The sequence below is a fragment of the Suricata suricatta genome, chromosome 5 (genome assembly GCF_006229205.1).
Source record: "Suricata suricatta isolate VVHF042 chromosome 5, meerkat_22Aug2017_6uvM2_HiC, whole genome shotgun sequence".
NCBI lineage: Eukaryota > Metazoa > Chordata > Mammalia > Carnivora > Herpestidae > Suricata > Suricata suricatta.
Window position 1 is genome coordinate 77,495,028 of NC_043704.1, and position 22,356 is coordinate 77,517,383.

General features: G+C 39.0%; 1 protein-coding gene across 4 annotated transcripts in view; it reads right to left on the reverse strand.

Annotated features, from left to right (window-relative positions):
• Positions 1–22,356, reverse strand: part of TP63 (tumor protein p63) — a 222,147-nt gene that overhangs the window by 56,985 nt on the left and 142,806 nt on the right. For all 4 annotated transcript variants that reach the window (XM_029939639.1, XM_029939640.1, XM_029939641.1 and 1 more), the window contains exon 4: positions 19,204–19,458. In XM_029939639.1, coding sequence (XP_029795499.1) covers positions 19,204–19,458 — 255 coding nt within the window. The remainder of the gene's footprint in view (positions 1–19,203; positions 19,459–22,356) is intronic.

Genomic DNA, 22,356 nt, shown 5'->3' on the forward strand with positions numbered 1-22,356 from the left:
AAAAAAAATCCTCTTTCTTTTTTTATTTGAGGGTATTTCACTCAGATCCTTACTTCTGTATAGTTCCTTCATGTTATTAATATCTCCCCCCAAATTAAAACTGTGCCTTGATATACTAAAGAAAGGAAACATTGCTAAGTAAAAAAAAAAATGTGTGTAGTTTTTCACTTCCTAGAGAAACTCATTGTTAACATTTTGATGTACAAAAATATCATTTTAAAAGTATGTATGAAGAAAAGAGAAATTAAGTGTCTGGATGTGAACTAATGTCTTTTCCAAGAAACTGATCAAATATAATTGAAATTGAAGTGACAGAAGTGAAGCATTTTGCCCCTTAGAAAGTTCTAGGACAGAGGGCCACACCTGTCCTTCATGCATACAGTATTTATAGATGCCTCAGAAAGTATGAAAAAATTCAGTTTTATTGGTAAGAAAACTTTAATTACACATACTTGCCTTTTGGAAACTCAAAATATTCATCTTACTAAAAAGAACCACTGCACTTTAACTTTGGGCAGTTCCCTTACTCTGTTTCTTACCACTCCCTGTCCTTTTCTTGCTTTCTCTGCCCTTTTCTCCATGTAACTCATTTCCTTGACAAAACAACAACAACAAAAAACAAACCAGAAGAGGGAAAGCACAGGGAAAATAAGAGGGGCTGCCTGAGTCACGGGGGAGAGCTGTCTTTCTTGTCAATTCAGAGTATTTGATAAATGACAGCACACATCCCCAACCTTCCTCCCAAAAGGTGTCAAGAAGCAGATCACTGACAAAAAATATCACTACTTTTTAAAGCACAAGGATTTAAGAAGGTATATAAGTAATGTGCATTAAACAAAACCAAACAAAAAAGTAGGCTTCTCAGTTTCTGTCCCACAGGGTATTATCTATTTATATGTAGATACATATATACACCCGTATAATACACACATATAATACATGCATGCATACATGTATAATACACATACACATATATGTATGTATATAATGTCTATATGCACATATATATGTGTGTGTGTATATATATATGTGATAAAGACAAAGCATGGAGACAGGTAAAGACAATTAAAAGTCATGTTGTTTAATTGATATTGATAGCATTTAACCTTATTCCCCACCCCACCCCCACGGGCTCCCTCTCTCCACTTCTGTCATTTCTTTTTCATTGAGTTTGGAGCAAATACGTCTGAGTACTTGGAGCAAATATCCAGCTATTTCTCTCATTATGTTTTGCACAAAATCTCTATCATAACCATTAAAAAATTTGGAAAGCGTAATTCCTTTGTGCTGATTGCTAGCTTAATAGGTAGATTCATAAGCTATTCCTGGCATTCCTAATATTTTTATATCTACTTCATACTGGCAACTATTTTCATACCACTCAGCCCCATGTTGGCACTGCCTCCACACCATGAGGGTACATGTTTTAACCACCAGGCTATCAATGCATATACTTGTTACATGAAGAAATGATATTTTAAGGAGAATCCTCTAAAACTTTATAAATCTTGTAAAAATTCGACATGTTTGAACAGGCACTGAAGCATGAACAAGCCTTGGCGCGGTCTCACGCAGAATGGGTTGGTTACAGATGTTCTCCTGCAAGCTATATCTTGCCTAGTACAAGAACATTCATCTCCCAAACACATCATTTCACCTACGTTGCCTAAAGCAAAACAAAACGCACACAAAAATTAGAGGATTTCTGAAATAGAACTCTTAACTCTTAAAGTCTTTGACTAATTTATGCGCTCACAGAGAAGACTGAACATCTGATTTCCAAAATGCCATCGTATGATGACTGCTTGCTGTCTCACACAAGCTGATGGCAAGAGGGGAGTCTAACTTGGCATGTTAATTTTTCTGACCTACAAAACTGATGCCCAGGCCAGCAGTGACTCATAAAGCTGGAGACATTAGCTCATGGCAATGATTCAGTCGTGAGAATTCTGACGAGGGCCTCTCCCCTCACTGGTGCGTCAAAGGGGAAGTCAGTCCCTGGAAGGTATGGCTTAGGACCTAGGCACAAATGTTAATGTATCTGTGATCAAGCACTGTGAGGAGGGGCAAGGCTTTCTGTGGGACAGCAGCCGCCCTAGGGAGAAAATAACTCCATAAGCTAACACCTGCGGCACACTCCAGTCAGAAGAGCCTTACAAAGAGGTCCTTATCCCCCACAGCCAGCCATTTCAATCAGCCCAAGAGAAGAGTGTGAATTCTATCCTAGAGACTACTTGGCTTTCTCCTCATGGAGAGAGGGAAGGCAGAGGGTCAAGTGTCTGGAGGCTAGTAGGCTTTGGCTTTTATTACCGGGAGTGAGAGAGAACATGGTAGGAAGTTTTGAAATAGGCTGGATAATAATCATCTCATTCAAGCAGAGCCTTCAGCGTGGATATCAGTAAAAGGATGTGAATGTTAATTTTGTAAGACAGGAAGCTAAAGCCCTACCTGCTGCCTCTATCCCAAGGCAGCAGTGACAGTTTGCATGAGGACAGACTTCCAAGTTTACAAACCACTGGCACCTCACTACCTCATTTGACCTTCACAGCAACCCTGTGGAGGAGGCATCATTATCCTTGTCCAAAAGAGGAGGAAACTGAGGCACTAAGGAGGTTAAGTGATTTGCAAAGGCCCCAGCTAGAAAATGGCTGCCAACCCTTTATTCACATATCTCCCCTGGTAAGATAGTTAATCATTTCAGCTCCTTCTTTGGCTTTCTATTCCTCCTCCCTCCCTTCCTATGTAGTCCCTGGAAGCAGTGATGTCCACAGTGGACTCTTGTGCTCTCTCAACATCTGTCCTTCCCATCTCAAGTGCACCGCATCAGTGAGGGAGTGGTAGCCCCACCACCAAGTGTCTGCATGACTGTAGCATTTTCCACACTGCTTTGCTCATTCCAGTCTCTCTTCAGTCACCATTCATACACTGCTGGGTTAGTGGGCTTTATATATGGATCAGAGCATGATAATTCCTAAGCTCAAAAAAGTATTCAGTGTCAGCACACTGCCCATGGGATGGAGTCCAAATGCCTTGATCTTCATAGGCTGGCCTCATTCTACGTTTTGAGGCTTAACTTTCACAGTTTCCCACACGTGACCCCAGCTTCAGGTAGAAGAGTAGAATCACTGTCCTGGAAAGGGGACAGCAGTCTTGCCCGCCTGTCTCTATTCCACTGCCTGTCTGTAAAGTCTGCTCTCTTCCCCACCTAACCAAAACCTGGCACAGAATAGGTCATCATTGCTGGCCCCCTCTTTCTTTCCAGCCACAAAAGACTTCTCTGGATGCACAGAATTTTTAGTTCAAGGAACTTCAGAGGCTACTTAATTGATTCTCTCATCTAAAACTAGAGTCAAGGGTCTCATCTGATTTCACACACTGTGGTAGCTGAGCTCACCACCACTGGAGGAAGTGCATTCCACGCCTGTGGAACCTGGCCCACTCTTCCCTCTGAGCTGGAATCTGCTGCCCCGTGACTTCCTCTCTTTTGTGGAAATTGGGCCCTTTGTGGCCACCCAAACAAGCATAGAAAGCGGCTAGTTCCAGGAAAGCTGGCAGTAAGAAAGAGCCTTGTGCCAACTGATTTAACAATATCTCCCTTTCATAGTATGGGTCTTAGTCCTTTTTGGATTGAGACTGTAAAAATAATTACTTCTCAGTGCTATCTTCCAGAGTACAGTAATTTATCTCAAAATAGGTCTTTTTGAATCATTGTTCAAGGGACTTGCACATCAGAAATATACATGTCAGTGTGTCTGGGTGTAACTCAAAGCCATAAATAAGTGTTACTTATTTTCCTGAAGCTTCAATTTTAAAGACTTTTTTTTTTAGATAAGGAGAAGGAATAGTTATATTTAAAGTTACATTTATATTAAAATTTTAAAAATGAAATGTTTTACAGAAACAAAACAAAACAAAACCCCAGAAAGTATACATCTTTTAAGAATCAGGAGCAACTTAGATTCAATCCTCAGGATGCCTAAGGTAGAGATTCAATTTTCTCTACTCCTAATTGTGATGAAAGTTTTAAAGTACTATTCTAATATCGCCTCCATCACAAAGTAGAAAGCTATGTACCAGAAGTTAGAGGTGCCTCTAGAGAGGATTCCCTATTTTTTAAAACATTTTTAATGTTTTCTATTTATTTTTGTGAGACAGCACAAGCTGGGGAGGGTCAGAGAGAGAGAGAGAATCCGAATACAGGCTCTAGGCTCTGAGCTGTCAGTACAGAGTCCAAGGCAGGGCTCAAACCCACGAACTGTGAGATCCTGATCTGAGCCGAAGCCAGACGCTTAGCTGACTGAGCCACCCAGGCACCCAGAGAGTCTTCCCTATTACAGTTCCCAAGGAATCCATGAATGTGAGGGTGGCTTAGTCTAAATTCTAATCCTAATTATCCAATTATGAGCCATCCAATTGAAAATCACCAGTGACTAGGCACAGTGTTAGGCACTTTTCTTTGGGTATATTTAATCCTATCAATAAAGTGCTACCTAAGGATGTATTATTCCCATTTTAGGGATGAGGAAGCTGCCTTATGGATAGTGTCTTGCCCAAGAGAGCATAGATAGAGGGAGGTGGAATTCAATCCAGGTCTAGTGACTTACAGAGACTGAAAACTTTCCACTCAGCACCCTGCCTCCTAGGTACTGCGGTTTGTCCTCACTTTAGCAAAAGAGCCACAGTCCTTGTTTTCAGAAAGAGGTGAAGATGTGCGGGGTATCTACTAAAATGGTCACAGTACTTGTAAGTGTGAGATAACTAAAAATGATATTCTGTAAGCCTCTTCCATACCTTATAGGATTAAATGTGCCATATCACATCTCATTGTAAGGTAGCAATTGGCAGAATATTTTCATCTTAAATTGGGAATTTATAGAAAAGAGATAATCCCCTATTCTGTTTAAATGTTTCAAAGTATTACATTTTCTGTTTCTGAAGACTAAATTCTGATGTCAAACAAATTCAGAAAGCAATAAATTGGGAACTAATCTATGCCCCACAACCATATGTCCAAGTGACAACTTCAAAACAAATTTTCAAACCATTTTAAAAAAGAAAATCTGTTAGTTTGGGAATGCTGGTAAGCAAGTTTTAGAAGGATGTAACCTCTCACACTGCTCACATAACAGCGTGGGCAGTACCCAGGCAAAATATATCCATTCTAATCTGCTCCACTTCTAATTTATTTTGTCATGAAGCTTTATCCATGTAGTGAGCACAAGTGACCCACTGTTGAGATCAGTGACAAAAGCCACTCAAGAAGTTCTGGTCATGTTTTTGTATATGTGGATACTTAGCAGGAGCCTAAAAGGCAGATACTATGAAGATCAGATTCAAATTAAGCTCTGTGAAGTTAGGTTGTGTTTCTGAAGGAAAGCTTAATTTTAATAGTAATTAAATAAAATAATATTTCTAACATGTAGAAAGAACATATAAAATGTTTTAAAATGCCTCTATGTTAAAATATTGCTTAGGTTACATTGTGGCAGTAACCAAAGACTGAAGCCTCACAACTACCAGAGTCAAACCATCACTACTACACACAGAAAAGGGATTTAAAATTGTATCACTTGTCTTTATTTCACTAAAATACCAGCAGATTATTATGGAGACCTTCCTTTCTGGAAATTTCAAAGCATTTAGGGAAGTATATGGAATGATATATTTACCCTATTCGTTGACTAAGACCACCGACTATTGGCTATAAAATGCATATTTCTCAAAAAGCAACAAGGATGGCTAGGTAAAAGAAAATAAGTCCCGTTTCCTCTCCTTTCCTCAAAGAGCTCAGTCAACTTTCTAAGAAGAAAACAGAAGGAAATAGGAGTATGTATCTATACTTTGAGGCAACATTCAGTAGATTACATAGAATGCATTAATCAAGGAAGTCGAGATTTTAGATTGAATTTCAACATTTGATTTTAATTGATTTGGCTTTCTCCTCATTTTAGAAATCCATATTATGAAAATATACTATAAAAGAATCTTAGAAAATATCCAACCAAACACACTTAAAGGGTGCACATCATACTTCATTATACTTTTTCAAAAGTACCCCCTTGCTATTTTTTGACCATTGTCCCTTCTGCTCTCTGCTCTTCTTCCTTTTGATTAGCCTTTCCCCTCCCTGCTACCAATCCCAAAGTATCCATGGCAATGAATACACTTGGATAGAGGCTGAATGGAGATGCTATAAAATAAACAGAAAAATGTAACAAAAAGTTTCTTAGCATAATTTTTACACATATGTCTATACTATTGTGCAAAGAGAAACATTATTACAGAAAACCATGGGGCACTAGGCAAGCAATCAATTCTGAAATATGAATATATTACAGAAACTTCTACAAACACCGAGATATTTAATGCTTCTTAAGTAGGAAACTAGACTGGATGAAATCTACATTTCCTTCTGGTTCTGCTAAGTGAGACATCGTCTTTTCTCTAGACCTCGAGTGCCCCATCACTTGCCATTGTACCTTTTACACCAAAAAAGTGCACAGATGAGTTACTGCTTGTTAAATTATGTGATGACTTTCAGATGCAAACTATAAACATCCACAAAATACACCTTTCTGGAGCACCTGGGTGGCTGAGTCCATTACATGTCTGACTCTTTATTTCAGCTCAGGTCATGATCTCACGGTTGTGAGATCGAATGCCACACTGAGCATGGAGTATGCTTGGGGTTCTCTCTCTCTTTCTTTCAATATCTCTTGCCCCCCCCCACATTCCTTCTCTCTCCCTCTCTCAAAATAAATAAATAAACATCTAAAAAGTAGGTCTTTGTTACACTTATATACCAAAGTGTAAGCTATAGTCTTTGAAGATAAACATGAAATATGGTCCATTACCATTGAATACACTGCAAAAACAATATAAGCCTAAAGAAGGAGTTATCTATGGTAACACTGAGAGGTTGATGACATAGTTTTCAAAAACTGATTAAAATAGTTATTTTTCAAGTTGCTTTTCTTTTTTTTAATGCTTGTTTATTTTTGAGAGAGAGAGAGAAGAGTGCAAGCTGAGGAGGGGCAGAGAGAGAGAAACACAGATTCTGAATTAGGCTCCCAGCTCTGAGCTGTTAGCATAGAGCCCGCCCAACATAGCACTTGAACTCATGACCTGAGCCAAAGTGGTACATTTAATGAACTGAGCCACCCAGCTACCTCTGTCAAGTGCCTTTCTAAACTCAAAGGAAATAAGTTAAACTAAATCATTTTAAAAGAATGTGCATTAATTTATACTTGTATAATTTTAATACATCCTAGGCATGAGAATAAGCAAACAAGAAAGAGGTTATTTATCTAAGTGGGTTAGTTCAAAAAAACTTTATCATATTAGGATACATTTTCTATACATCTATTCTAACTGGAAATATAAAAAAAAAGTTATTCCAAATTTCCATTATGAAAATACTTCCTAATATACCTACCTACTGATCAATCTGCTTTATTTAATTATCAAACACCATTTCCCAGAGGCCTGACCTACAAATTATATGTTTATTATGGAAAGGTTTAAAAAGTGAGTGTAGGTGATAAATTTGAACAGATAACATTTTTTATTTGTTTGTTTGTTTTTAATTTGAGAGAGAAAGAGAGATCACAAGCCAGGGAGAGGAACAGAGGGAGAGAATCTTTCTTTCTTTTCTTTTTTTTTTTTTTTTTTTTGAGAGAGAGTGGGAGAGAGAAAGAGAATGTTAAGCAGGCTCCATGCCCAATATGGAGCCTGACATGAGGCTCAATCCCATGACCCTGGAATCATGACCTGAGCCAAAACCAAGAGTCACACCCGAAACTGACAGAGCCACCCGGGTGCCCCAAAGAGACAGTATTTATTTATTTATTTGTTTGTTGGTTTATTTGAGAGAGACAGAAGATGAGAGAGGGAGGGGCAGAGAGAAAGAAAGACGCAGAATGCAAAGCAGGCTCTAGGCTCTGAGCTGTCAGAACTGAGCCAGATGTGAAGCTCGAACCCACAAACCATGATACTATGAACTGAGCCGAAGTCAGACACTTAACTGAGTCACCAACGCGCTCCAAAGAGACAGTATTTAAAGGTTAAGTACCAAATCCTGGATCTAACATAAGACTTGTGTCCTCAAAGACCTCCGTGATAAATCACTCAGGCAAAGGAACAGAACTCTGTCCATTAACACTCAGAGCCTTTCTCATAAACACTTACTTTTAGGGACATTTTATCTTCTCAAGACTATTCTGCTTTAGAGATTGTGGTGATAGTCAGGGATAGTAGACAAACACACAAACTAGATTTTCAAACTCAGTCAGATTCAGGTTTTTCTGTTTTCTTTTTCCTTACAAGGAAAATCTTCAGTACCTTTAAAAATTTACTCAAATTCTGAAAATAAAGAATGGTCTACACTACAGAATTCTTTTTTGAATAGAATTTTTAGCAACAGGAAGATGTTTTTTAAGTATCCATTCTAATTTTCCCTGGGAAAATTTTGAGCAAAACAGGCATCTCAGGGTGCCTGGGTGGCTCAGTCGGTTGAGCATCCGACTTCGGCTCGGGTCATGATCTCACAGTTCTTGAGTTCGAGCCCCGCGTCACGCTCTGTACTGACAGCTCAGAGCCTGGAGCCTGCTTCAGATTCTGTGTCTCCCTCTCTCTCTGCCTTCCTCCACTCATACTCTATCTCTCTCTCTCTCAAAAATAAATAAACATTAAAAAATACAAAAACAAATATGCATCTTTATGTAAATACTAATGTTACTCTAGTTGAGTAACAAAGGAACTAAACTATAATAATTATAATTTAGACATAAAAGATATTCCTTTCTTCTCCCTCCCTTGCCCTTGCTTGCTTGACCAAGGACTTGTCACCATGTAAGTCATAGGTATGGTTAGCTGTATGTCATAAAAGCAAAATTCTGACTGCTGTGAGTCACGGTAATAGTTTTAAATAGCAAAATACTTCTTCTCATAATCCTATAAAATTGCTTAAATATCTTGAATGACTTGACATGTGTATCAAGTTTACTTATATGTTTTCAAAGTAATTTTTTGAATTGATTTATCTAAAATGGGTATGCTATTAAAATAACTGTTTTAATTAACTTTTTAATGGCAGAATTTTGATGCATTTGATGTATAGTAATCTGAGATGCCTGTTTTTTTAATTTTTTTAATGTTTTATTTATTTTTGATACCTCTTATTTTTGTATTTTTAACAAAAAAATATTTTCTTCTTTTGTTGACCTTATAAAAATAATCATAATTTAAAACTTTTAATTGGTTCTGCTGAAATGTTACCAATACAACAGTAAAGAAAAGGTAACTGATTAACAGTTGTGGGATTGAATTAGATATGTTTTAAGAAGAAATGATTTTATATTAGATAAAATAGCATATATATATGCAATGTTATCTAGAGAGCATATTTTCATTCCACTTTTATTTCTAGGGATTTATATATCTATACTGTTTTATCCATCTCTGCTTGTAAATGGAAAACTGATAAAACTGTAAGCATTCAAGCAAGTACATCTAAAAACAAAAATCCAGGATAAGATAACATATCATGTTTTTTTGAGAACCTGATCTTTCAGCTTCCCAATGAGTTTCATAAACTTTAATTAGGCCTCACAACAATCCTGCCACATAAACACTGTAAGACCCATTAAACAGATGGGCAGAGACAAACCAAGGTGCCCTGGATCACAAGGCTTATTAGTACCCAAAAGTCCCCCTCTGAGTCCTGTGTTCCACCTCTTGGCCACACTTCTGTACCTGTCAGATGACTTCTCAGATTCAATGAGAACCCCAAAACTAAGTAATCATTGTTCTTCCTATTTAATGTAACTTGGAAACCATCCAAATAAAAAGAAAAGTATTTTGAAATGGAGTACTCATCTTCATTCTATTTTTCCCCAACACTTAGTAGATGATACTGGTTAAACAACATAAAAAGTAGAAATAAAGACTGAATAATTAACCTATGCAGGAACTGCTGTTTGACTGATGAACTTGAAAATTCACTATTCCTCATATCACAATTAGAAATTATATTCCAAGTCTGCAGACCTTGGGAATACAATAATAAGGTAGCAAATTATACTGGCTTTTAATTTTTTCTTTCCACTAAGAAATCATGAGTTTTCATTACTAGACTCAACGTGAAATGAGAATGTTCATTCTATTTGTAAAGTGAGAATCTCTCCTTGATTTATCTCACAATAAATGAGACCCAGGAACTCTGGCTACTATCATATTTTCTTTTAAATCTCACCTGAGAGGAGCCTGAAGATGGGGCCATCATCATTATTAAAAACCACAGAAGAGACTGCTGCTAAGATCATTACCTTTAGACCTCCGTGTGTTTAATTACAGGACCCCTTGTTTTAAAAGCCATTCCATGTCTACAGACCATCTGTAGGGCTTCAAAGTGTCTAAGATTTTCCCTTACAATAAACTTTCCTTTAATCTTAAAGAATTGGAAATGGGTGGGCAGAAAGCTATGTTATCTCAAGTCGCCTTCCAGTTCTGGTGGCCTGAGTAGATGTAGTCTTTGCTGTTGATAGAAAACTATGAGGATTTCTTTTACACACAGTTGCTTTTCTCATGATGCAGCAGCTGACTACTAAACCCCTTTCCTAAGAAAAATGCACGTTCCTTTCTCCATTAGAGGGGATGGTAACCATTCATGACTTGGCCACACCACAGAAATGGCTAATATTGGGGATACAAGTGGGTGAGGGTACAGAACTCATATATGAGAAGGCACTAAGTACAGCATTCCCTCAGTAAATGGCAAACATCATTCTGGACTGGTTTTAAGGAATCTTTATCAAGTTTAACGATTACTGCATTTCTTTCGAATCACTAAAATTTTCGTATGACATTATTCTCTGTTTATACCTCAGTTTTCGGATGATTTTTGTTCTGTTACACTCCCTATGTGCCAACTAAAAATAAACTATGTTAGTGAGCTGAGAAAATTGATGTGAAACCTTTTAAATCTCACTGCCCTTTTAGGATTACAATTTTGGCCAATTTTGGAGAGTTAAGTTATAGAGTTCCACAAATTCTCTAATGATAAAAACAAAAGGCAATCACTAAGTTTTTCCTTAGATAAAAATCCAAAAATAAATACTATTTTTTTATAAAATAAAATTTTAATTTTATAAATTTATTTTTTATTTTTCATTTGTTGCATGGAAAACATTGAAAAAATTCTCCAATGACAATGTGTTGCTTAGTTTCTTGTAGAAAGGGATTAATCTATACAGGTTTTTAAAGGGATAGAGAATTATTTATTTCTGAATGAAATATATTTACTAGTAATCTTTCCCCTAGTTGCTTGCTCTGGATTCCAGTTATATTATTTAAACTCCACATCATCTTCCCTTGTCACTGTTTAATATATTGCAAGGATAACATTCAGCATGTCTATTGTTTTGTTTGGTTTCTGGGTTTTTTTAATAACATTTTAAAAAATAAAATCATTACTCTCATTTAAACATCTGGAGATATTACAGGCAAACCCAGGTTTCTAGCTGATTTCTTGTAAAACTATTCTTCTAACGCCAGGTCTGCTTTCCCCCATGACAACAGGCTGGGTTCCAAAGCACTTACCACTGTGTATGATTTCATCTTGCCGTCATCCTTGGTATTATTTGATTCCGGCTGACATTTGGGTATATATACCACCTCTAAGGTAGCCCGTTTCCAGTCAAAATGATTTGTTAAAAAAAAAAAAGAACCTGATGATCAGATTCCCGATCTTTTAAGTTTATTTATTTATATTGAGAGAGAAAGAGGCAGAGAAGATAGAGGGAGAGAGAGAGAATCCAAAGCAGGCTCCGCGCCGTCATCACAGAGCAGGACACGGGACTGAAACTCACTAACTGTGAGATCATGATCTGAGCAGAAATCAACAATCAGACGCTTAACAAACTGAGTCACCCAGGCACCCCTTTTTTTCCCATTCTTGATGATGAAAATGTTCATCAAGACGGATTTGTATCATGATCTTCCCAATATTAATCTACCATCCCTGGAAAGCAAAGCTACAGTGAACACATAAGGTACTGAGTGGCTGGTAATACCTACAAACCCCAAAGAGAAACTGACCACTACTAATGACAACATAGTAAAGGAGGAAAAGGAGGAGGAGGAAGGGGAAGAAGGGAAGGGAGAGAGGAAAGGATGAAGAGAAGGACTGGAAGAAAAAAAGAAAACTTTGTTGTAGAAAAAGAAGTGCTAGCTTTATTTAAATTTGCTATTTTTTTCTTTTTAATTCATGGTTAGTTCTCATCATATTAAATATAATAAATCAGTATCAAAATTTTCATCTTTAAATAAAACCTCTATAGTGCATTCAACAAATCTCTCAGAATAGTGTGGGAAGGGCATAGACATTAGATTAGGTGAAACCGGCTTATCACAAATACATTGACCTAGAGTCAATCTAAACAAATTAGGGTAAACATGCTGATTAGGTTTCTCTGCTCTGCACTGGGGACAATACCCCTGCAGCGTGTCTTGCAATGGAAATTCATTTTAAAAATACATTCTAAGGGTAACATGAACCTTCACTAAGAATCTTCAAGTCCTTTATTTAGGAGATTCTTCCTCAATACTTGGTGAATTAAGCGATAGCTGGATTACAGGTGAATATGACCAATGTTATTCTTTTCTTCACCACAAAAAAGGCACAAAAAGGCACTCCTCTATGCATCTCCGGAGATTTGCAGGACAGCTATGTCAAGAAGTGAAAATAACCTTGTTATGGGTAACAAATGTAACACTGGCAGGAGCCAAGTCTAGTGAGACTTCGATTCCTCAGCAATAAAGCCTAACACCCACTCAATTATGAGATCAGCTCAAGCCCCAATTAAAACTCAGACTCTGAAGACAAAAGTGTTTCTTTTGTGAAAAGAAGTTGATAAATCATATTCACCATGAAAAAGTTTGTCTGTACATCATGTCCTTTGATGGGCTATTCTTAAGAGTCCCAAGATTCCAGAGGGCCACGCAATGGGCTGGCTTGCATTAGATTTCTGCAGAGTTGGCAGCCTTATTCTGGAAGTCTTACATTACAGGTAACCTGATGACAGGGAGGGTGGGCCACAGGCATGCATCTCAGCCCGCCTGTGAAGCCAAGGGGAGAGAGCTTTGCAAGGCTGATGTGCTGGGATCAATGAAACTCTCCGGGGAACTGGCTGTTCCCCTTTCAAATGCCACCTCCCTAATCTCTCCACTTGCTCAAGTCAGATTCTTCAAAGCTCTGAACAGAACATGAGGCTGGCATGATTAGGAAAGGCAAAGTAAGAATGCTCTCTATAAATCATGGGTGGAGGGAAAAAGCATCAAATTTACAGTTAACAATCAACGTCAGAACCGAGGGATACTGCTTGGAACTATAACCGCTTCCTTTAGCCACGAAGATAAAACAAAGTCCCTTAATATTTATTAAAGGCCTACTGTATGCTAGACAGTGTGCTGTGCACCAGGTCAGGATGCCTGCCTGCCCACTAAGATGTTGAAATCTATGCAGGGAGAAAGTCACAATAGCAAAAAATGATTGTATGTTCAAAGGCCAGTCATTATCTCAGACTAAGCACAACAAAAAACACTAGCCTGAGGTTTTCACAGTGTTTGCACACAGATAATACGTGTGTCATGGGTTATGAGAAAACAGCTCCCGAACTGACAAAGGTGTGTGAGGCTTATAATAGAGACAGACTGACCTATATTCACAAAGTAGCCTGGTGACCAGAGTCCAGTGAAAGAAAATAACTCTGTCCCCAGAAGTGGGGTTCTTACCAGACCTCTCTGTTCTCAGGTAGGTACCTGAGCTTATTTCTTCCTCACTAGTCATTCCAAAAGCATTCTTGGTCAGTACCTATGATTCTTTCTAATGGCCATGGAGTAATTTGTTATATGGATTTGCCCCAATTTATTGGAAGTTCCACACTGGCGAGAGTGTAGGCTGCCCCAGTACTCTGCCACCGCAAATCAGTATGACTTCTTCAATAAGTGAAATCTACTTTAGTCCTCTGTTTAACACGATAACTAAAATAGGCATCTCTGTTAATGAAATGGCAGATTAACAATGAAAAATAAATGCTGAAGTCAACGGGTTCTTAAAATACAGAGAAGGTCCTGCTTCATGCAGGCAAGGAGCGCACATCGGCTTGGGCAGGCATAGGAACATAGCCCAGCCACCATGCCGAAGTCTGCGTACAGGACAACCCGCTACCATTCTATAGCATCTACTTATATATTTGGATAGTAGATAATATCACAGTCCCTGGGCTAGAGTATGCATGTCAATAGCCCAGAAGCACTAAGAAAAGCAAGAAAAGTAGAAACTTTCTACTCTGCGTTTTTTCATATTGTTCCTTATTGTACCAGTGTACCCTCACAAAGCTGTAAAAAACTCATGAAATAAAGGAATCAAAATTCAGATTCATAAACATTTATATGCCTATGGCAAGTCGGGTGCCGATCGGTGCTCTATACAAGTCATGCAATCCTCATAATAAGGAATGTATTAACATGCCCACTTGTAGGCATGCAAAAGTGAGGTTTAAAGAGATTGGATTCTTTGGGCAGGTCCCTTATGCCACTAGGAAATTTCAGAATTGAAATCTGTACCTGAGTTTCCTGTGCCATTTCTATAATACCATTCTACCACCTGTCTTATGGCTAATGATTCCTAGCTACCATACTGGAGTAGCACCTTAATATAATAAGTGGTAGGTCTCAGGAGAAACCAGGAAAGTGTCTGAAAGTAAATCCTAAATTCAGTGTTGGTTTGGGTTTGAATGTATACGTGTGTATGTGTGTGTGTGTGTGTGTGTGTGTGTGAAATAGAGAATATGGAAAAATGTTATCGCGTTTCATTTTATTTCATTGGAAAAGTTTAAAATAAATACCCTATTTTTATGGAACTGGAAACATAACTGTATTTGATATATAGAAAATAGAGGGGTGCCTGGGTGGCTCAGTCAGTTAAGCATCTGACTTTGGCTCAGGTCATGATCTCATAGTTTGTGAGTTCAAGCCCAGTGTCGGGCTCTGTGCTGACAGCTCAGGGCCTGGAGCCTGCTTCGGATTCTGGGTTTCCCTCTCTCTCTGCAGCTCCTCCACTCATATTCTGTCTCTGTCTCTCTCTTTCTCTCGCTCTCAAAAATAAACATTAAAAATTAAAAAAATAAGAATAGAGAAAGCAAAAAGAATATGCCTATATACTTTAAATATATTAATTATATTTTGGCAGTAATCCTGCATAAAACCAGAATTAAAAGGGAAAACACGAAAGGACAATGACAAGTGATAAAATGGTACTAAAACTGTTTTTATTACAGAATTCCCAGAATGCCATGCAGTAAGTGTGGCTCTTCCTAATGACAGGTGGTTCTGCTGTTTCCTGTTTGTGCACAGTTTTAAATTATAGTGTTTTATTTTGAAAAGTTGCTTTAAAATGCACAGATTGCCTAAGAAATAGGTGTTATGTATGTAATATGTAATGTGACATCTAGAAAGCTCTCCATCAGCTCGGCTTTAGCCCCACACTACATGGGCCTGTGTGTCCCTGTGTGTCTCCTTCCTCGATCAGGGGGAATGACAGTCTAGACAGGATGGCAGACAGACTTGAACTGGGAGTGAAGAGCCCTGGGTTCCTCTCCCTCCTCATGGTCAGCATTGTAACTTTGACTTTTATAAAAGTGGGGCTAACACCCTCAGCTGTGAGGCTCAACCCAAATACATGTATGGGACAATACGTTTAAAAATGTGAGGTCTATGGGGGCACCTGGGTGGCTCAGACCGTTAAGCGTCTGACTCTTGGTTTCAGCTTAGGTTGGGATCTGATGGCTTATGACAGCTCTGCTATCATGCTGACAATGATGAGCCCGCTTGGCATTCTCTCTTTCTCTCTCTCTCTCACTCTCTGCCCCTCCCCTGCACACTTATGCCTGTACACACATGCTGGCTCTCCCTCTCTCCCCCTCAAAATAAATAAATAATCTTTGAAAAACAAACAAAAACAGAGAGGTCTATGTATGAGTGGGAGGATACATAATTTGGCTTAGAGAATTAGATGCTGCTATATATCAGATACTGGTGTCCATGACTAGATCTGAAGTCTTTTCAGATGATTTCAGTTGCTTCTCAGATAAGGGTTCAAGTGTCCTAAATTTAGAAGAAATGCGACTGGGCCTAAAATATAACTGATGGTGAACAAGAAAGTACTACTTAGGAAAACTCTAGACACTACATGCTACACTAGTAGGAGAGAATGGACATTGAATTCAACCTATTTTATAAAATCTGTAAAATTCTACAGGGTTCTGTAAAATCTGTAGGGTAGACTGTAGATAAATCCAAGAAAGGCAAATAGCTTAACCCAGGCCACTCATTAAATGCAGGCAAAACACCTAACAAGAACCTAAGTCCTTCTAAAAGAGTCCTATGCTGATTGTTAGCACACCAAAAGAGAAAATAGACTTCACAATCCTTTTCCTCATCACACAAACTGACCTCAAGAAAGACCAAGTGACTTAGCTAAAGTCACAAAGATGATCATGTCTAGAATCCAGGTTTTCTGTCCCCCAAACAGTGGCCCTTCCCCTAACACCAGTGTCAACCACTGTGTTCAGGGTACTGATCTCACTGTTGTCTCAAGTAAGGAAATTTTACCAGTATAGGCCATAAGACATTTTCTTTTCTTTTTAACCTACCACTTAGGTATATATCCCCAAACGTGTGTGTGTGTGTGTGTGTGTGTGTGTGTGTGTGTGAAAAATTTACTTCTCCTAGAGAGGTGCTTTGATGTGTTCAAAATTGTGCTCAATAGAAAAAAAAATGTTAAGATTTCTGTAGGAGGAAGTGATGGGAGAGGCGAAGAGGGCTGATCTAATGTTGCATTTGCAACAAGATCTATCAGCATGGTTCTAAACCGTTTTAGAAGGGAAGTGAGCAATCATTTAATGGCCTCCATATACCCATCGGCCCTTCAGATGTGCTTATTCCTAACACAGTGGAGCTTAGCCTGGGTACGCAAATGACAAACTGTTAGCCTGGAAGATCAGGGAATATGAACATCCAATCAGCAACCTGTATTCGAAACCACATTATACTCCATTTAGAAAATGGTTAGTCAGGCAGATTTTCAGCAAAGTATTACTTAGATTGATCAACCAATATTTATTAAGGCCTATGAGCTCTAAGTTTACTCCCGTTTAGGGCCCATCTCCAGGATTATTAATATAAAATATGCTCAAGATTATAACACAGTTGATAAATCACACATGGAATAAAAAATTAGATTGTAAGCTCATAGTTAGACTTTATGTTTGAAATATGAAACATAACAGAACTACTTTTCACACCATGAAAACAAAGCACTAAAATAAAATTTTAGGGAAATTTTGAACATCCCGATGTGGAATGGTAGAAAAAGAAAGAAAGAAAAAAGAAAGAAAGAGGGGTGACTGAGTGTCTCAGTTGGTTAAGCATCCAACTTCAGCTCAGGTCATGATCTCAGAGTCCCTGAGTTCAAGCCCCAAATCAGGCTCTGTGCTGACAGCTTGGAGCGTGGAGCCTGCTTCAGATTCTGTGTCTCCCTCTCTCTCTCTCTGCCCCTTGCTGACTCAAGTTCATGTTCTCCCTCTCTCTCTCTCTTGACATGAATAAATATTAAAAAAACATTTTTTTAATTACAAAGAAAAGAAAAAGAAAGAAAGAACACAGGGGCAGGGCAGAATCAGAAATAGGTCCTTCTACACAAAAGCCTCTGTCCATTTAGGGATATCATTTTTTTAAATGTTTTTTATTTATTTTTGAGAGTCAGTATGAGCAGGGGAGGGTCAAGAGAGAGGGAGATATAGAATCTGAAGCAGGCTCCAGGCTCTGAGCCAACTGTCAGCACAGAGCCTGATGCAGGACTTGAATCACGAACCATGAGATCATGACCTGAGCCGAAGCCGGATGCTTAACTGACTGAGCCACCCAGGCACCCCTGTGGATATCATTTAACCTGTACAGTCTTAGCTTTCCCATTGAGTATAAAAGATGGGAAGTATACAACTCATCCTACCTAGCTCACAAAGAAGTGAAGACAAAATGAGGGAACACATGTGAAATGAAATAACATTGGGACGTAGTGTTATAAATGTAGATTGTTTTATGAACCACATACAGCTGGATTAAAGCAATAGTGAACTAGATGCCATAACATAAAAGTAAAACATTTTGCGAAGAAACCTATTTGCCGAAGAGGAAAAAAAACTGTTAAAACAATTCTAAAGCCACCTGTTAATAAGAGAGTGATATTTGGAAGCGCTTTTAGAATCCATGCAAATATTAAGTTGTTTGAAAAACATGCATGCCACTTTGGTCTTGGGCATTCTTTGATCAAGCAAATAAAACCAGCCTTGTACATGTCCTTTCTTCTATATAAACTCTATTTATACATTACATAGGTATAATAAGTATGAAATAGAATAAACATTCTTGTACCTTTTTAATTTTTGAAAATATTTCCATATTTTCTTGGAAAAGTTATATATGTAAAGTTCTTTTTTTCAACATTTTTAATCAGAATGTCTTTGGACTAATTTAGGACTCTGATGTATAGTTTTAGAAGCTTCTTGGGAGGAAAATTCTAAATAAATCTATTTGTATCAATAAGTTATCATGCATGTTATAGAACCTACATATATAAACAAATTTAGCCCTTCTTTAATAAATGAGATATAAATTTCTTATTACTCCATGTCTGTGACTTTATTTTTTAATTGCATATTAATATGGCATTTACTTCTTTAAAATAATGAGTCTAGTAACTAACCTACATTCTGGGAAATGCAAATACATATCTATGAATATTCTGTTTCTTCTTGTCATAATGCTTTATAGCTTTCCAAAAACTTTCACACCAAGGACCCCTGACAGCAGGAAGGGGGAGAACAGATCTGCTGAAATTGCTAGAAGCCAGTCAGAACACAGGACTTTGGTTTTCAGATCATGGTTCTGGCCACGTGATGGCACTTTTTCTTTCTCTGGTTCAATGTTAAATATTCAAAACCAAAATGTTCTTGGAGGACAGGGAGAAACTGTGTGAAATGAATATCTAACTAAGCTTTGACAGGACTGAGATGTCTGTGGGGGGCAATGAAGACCACCCTCCAAGGCAAGGTTTAAGGGCACACAGGTGCCCCGGGCTCTTACCGTCCAGGTGGCCGACTTGGCAGTGCTAGACTGCTGGAAAGACACGTCGAAGCTGTGCGGGCCGGGGTAGTCGGTGTTGGAGGGGATGGCGGGGGACGGTGACAGGGCATCGAAGGTCGAGCTGGGCTGCGCATAGGGCGAAGGTGCCGTGACGCTGTTCTGCGCGTGGTCTGTGTTGTAGGGGCTGGTGGACGAGGAGCCGTTCTGAATCTGCTGGTCCATGCTGTTCAGGAGCCCCAGGTTCGTGTACTGTGGCTGCAGGACACCCAGAAACCCCAGAGTTAGCCATTTCAGCTGCACATCGTTGCTCCAAAAAGGCAATGTGGTGCATGCGTTGTACAGAAATCCACCTTGGGTCTATCAAACTTCACATTTCAAGTAAAAGGACCGATTTGTGATACACAGAAATGCCAAACGAAGTCTGAGCCTGTGTGTGTCTTGTAAGAACCTGCACAGATCACATAGTGTAATGTGCAGCCTTCGGAAACTGTGGCCTCCTGAAGACCAACTGAAAGTAGAATATATCAATGCCCAACACTGAGGTAGCCTTGTATGGTGACAGACGGTGGCTGCATGTGTGGTGAGTATCACATTAGGTATAGACTTGACATCACTATATTATACCCCTGAAACTAAGGTAACATTGTGGGTCAACTATATTTAAATTTTTTAAAATGTGGAATACATTCTCATTAACAAACTGGGCAAAAATGTCCAGTGTTTAGTAGGTGTATAGAAGGTCTTTCAAATAAGTGAATACCTCATGCTACTTTTTGCCACCCCCCACCCCCCCCCGCTATGATATTCAGAATGAGAAAGATCACTGGATAGATATGTTCTAAAAGGGATGTGAGCATCAAATCATTGTAGATGGAGCAAAAGCAGATGTTCTCCAAATTTCCTTATAGTCTTATTTTCTAAATCCTGTCCCAAGGTACCAAGAGTGCCCCCCAAGCCCCGACCAAGGACTCAGTTCTTCAAGACCGGCGAAGCATCAGTAGCAAGGTAAGGGAGAGTCACCTATAAATTTTTAAAAGTCACATGCCTGTATATCATCCAAACACAGCCTAATTTTCCCCTCCGTTCTTTATTATTCTTTGTAGCAGTTTAATCTTTGCTAGAGTAGAACTTGTGTAAGAGAAATATCACTTAATTATGATTAGCATTCTGTATTTGATATGATCGAGAAGGACATTAGCTCGGGTCACTCTCTGCCAGATGCTTTATGTCTTCTGTGCAAACAGTTACAGAGTAGGCACTCTGTACAAGGTGCATGGAAAGAATGAGTTAACTTTTCATTAAATCTGTGTGTATGGAAAGAATGGATTAACTTTTCATTTAATCTGCAATATAATATATTATATATTATAGAATATACGTTATTATATAACATATAATATATATCAGAGACGGGGAGTGACTCCGGGTCCAGGGCCCTCCCCAACCAACACCATGACACCTGTCAGTCCGAGGAGATAATTCAAGTCATTCCTAAACTTGAGTCAAACTGGACATGCTTCCAGAAGGGGCAACCACCCTATGGTACAGGTTTGCTTGTACATGTTAATCTCATTGTTTCTTCAAGTGAGTGAAGGGGAAACCCAGCAAAAGTGAGAAGAGAAAAAGCATTCTTGCAGGCACCTGTTTTAAAAAGGAAAGGCGGAGCCTGGTCCCTCACTGGAAAAAGAAGTCTGGGAGACCCAGACCCAGTAAAACAATGGAGAACAAACTTACCGAAGCCATACAAGCTTGACAAAAATGCTAATTAAACCAAATTATTTAACTAAACTTTCGGTATTTCACATGGGGAGGAGAAACGAAGAACTCTGCCATTCCATTCAGTCCGGAGAGCATCTGTCTAAATGCTAAAGGCCGCATGCCCGTTCCATTACATTTATACTTTCACATTCCACTGGCGAATGCCACGTCCCCATTTGCTCTTCAAATGACTATTAATCTCCTGACACTTATCCCCCTGCTGACAAGAGCAGCTGTTTGTCTTGCCTCTACTCCCCTCTGACTTCTACAGCTCCTATTCCCCGCCTTGCCCTCCATCTTCAGCTTTCCCCCCTTGACAGGTGAGGCAGGACTGCAGGTGAGCTAACTAGGGGAGAAGAAAATAAAACCCAAGGCCCCACGAAGCGCCGACACCCCACCCCAGGGCCGAATTCAAGTCCCCAGGCATGTACGCCTGCAGCAGCAGCGGAGGAATGGGATAGAAAAGATATTATTTGTGTTCAAGTTAAGGGTCAGCATGCAAAGCCCTCCTGAGCGTCCAGTAGGAATCAGATAATGCTCCCAGAGGCACGTGCTTCCCTACAGCAGTGCAATTAGGGAAGCGGCAGGCCCTGACATAAAGGACAAAGAAACTCGGCCCAGCACTTTCTCACAGGCAGTAAAATGCCTGTTGAGCCACCCCTTTCCTGCCCCTTCCAGCTACACAGAATGGAACTTCAGCTAATTGTGGGCTTGGATGAGAACAAAGAAACGTAGCCCTTTGAAATTTTTTTTCAATATATGTCAAGAGAAAAGTTTTGGGACCAGCTTTAAAAGCTAGTGAGCAAACACTCAGTGCTTCTCGAAGGACTTAAGAGAAATGGAAAATGCATTTACCTCAGAGGCACATAGGGGACCCCCTGGAATAGCAAGCAGGAAGACTGAACGCAGTGGGTGGTTCTAAAGAAGAAACCTCATTCGAGTTTAACAGCACTGTGGGTGCTGACGGCTGGGCTTTGAATGCCATCATTTTTAATTCCAACCAGTTCAGGTGAAATATTTTACTTAATAACAACAGAGTGTGCTTCCAACATCTCAGTTTGTATGCATCAAAAAGCCAGAATTCTCAGGTTTAGACAAAGAGCTGCTTACTATCCAAGATAAAAATGGAAAAACACATTTCAATTCAAACCTTTCTTAAGTTTTACTTTAAAGAAACATAAGCCAAGTAGTATAGCCAATTGTCTTTAAAAAAAAATCTAAAGTATAAAGCCAGTACTACTAACTTTAAATTAATTAGCCTGGGTCCCTGAGCGGCTCAGTCGGTTAAGCTCTGTCTTTGGCTCAGGTCATGATCTCACAGTTCATGGTTCGAGCCCTGCATCAGGCTCTGTGCTGACAACTCAGAGCCTGGAGCCTGCTTTGGATTCTGGGTCT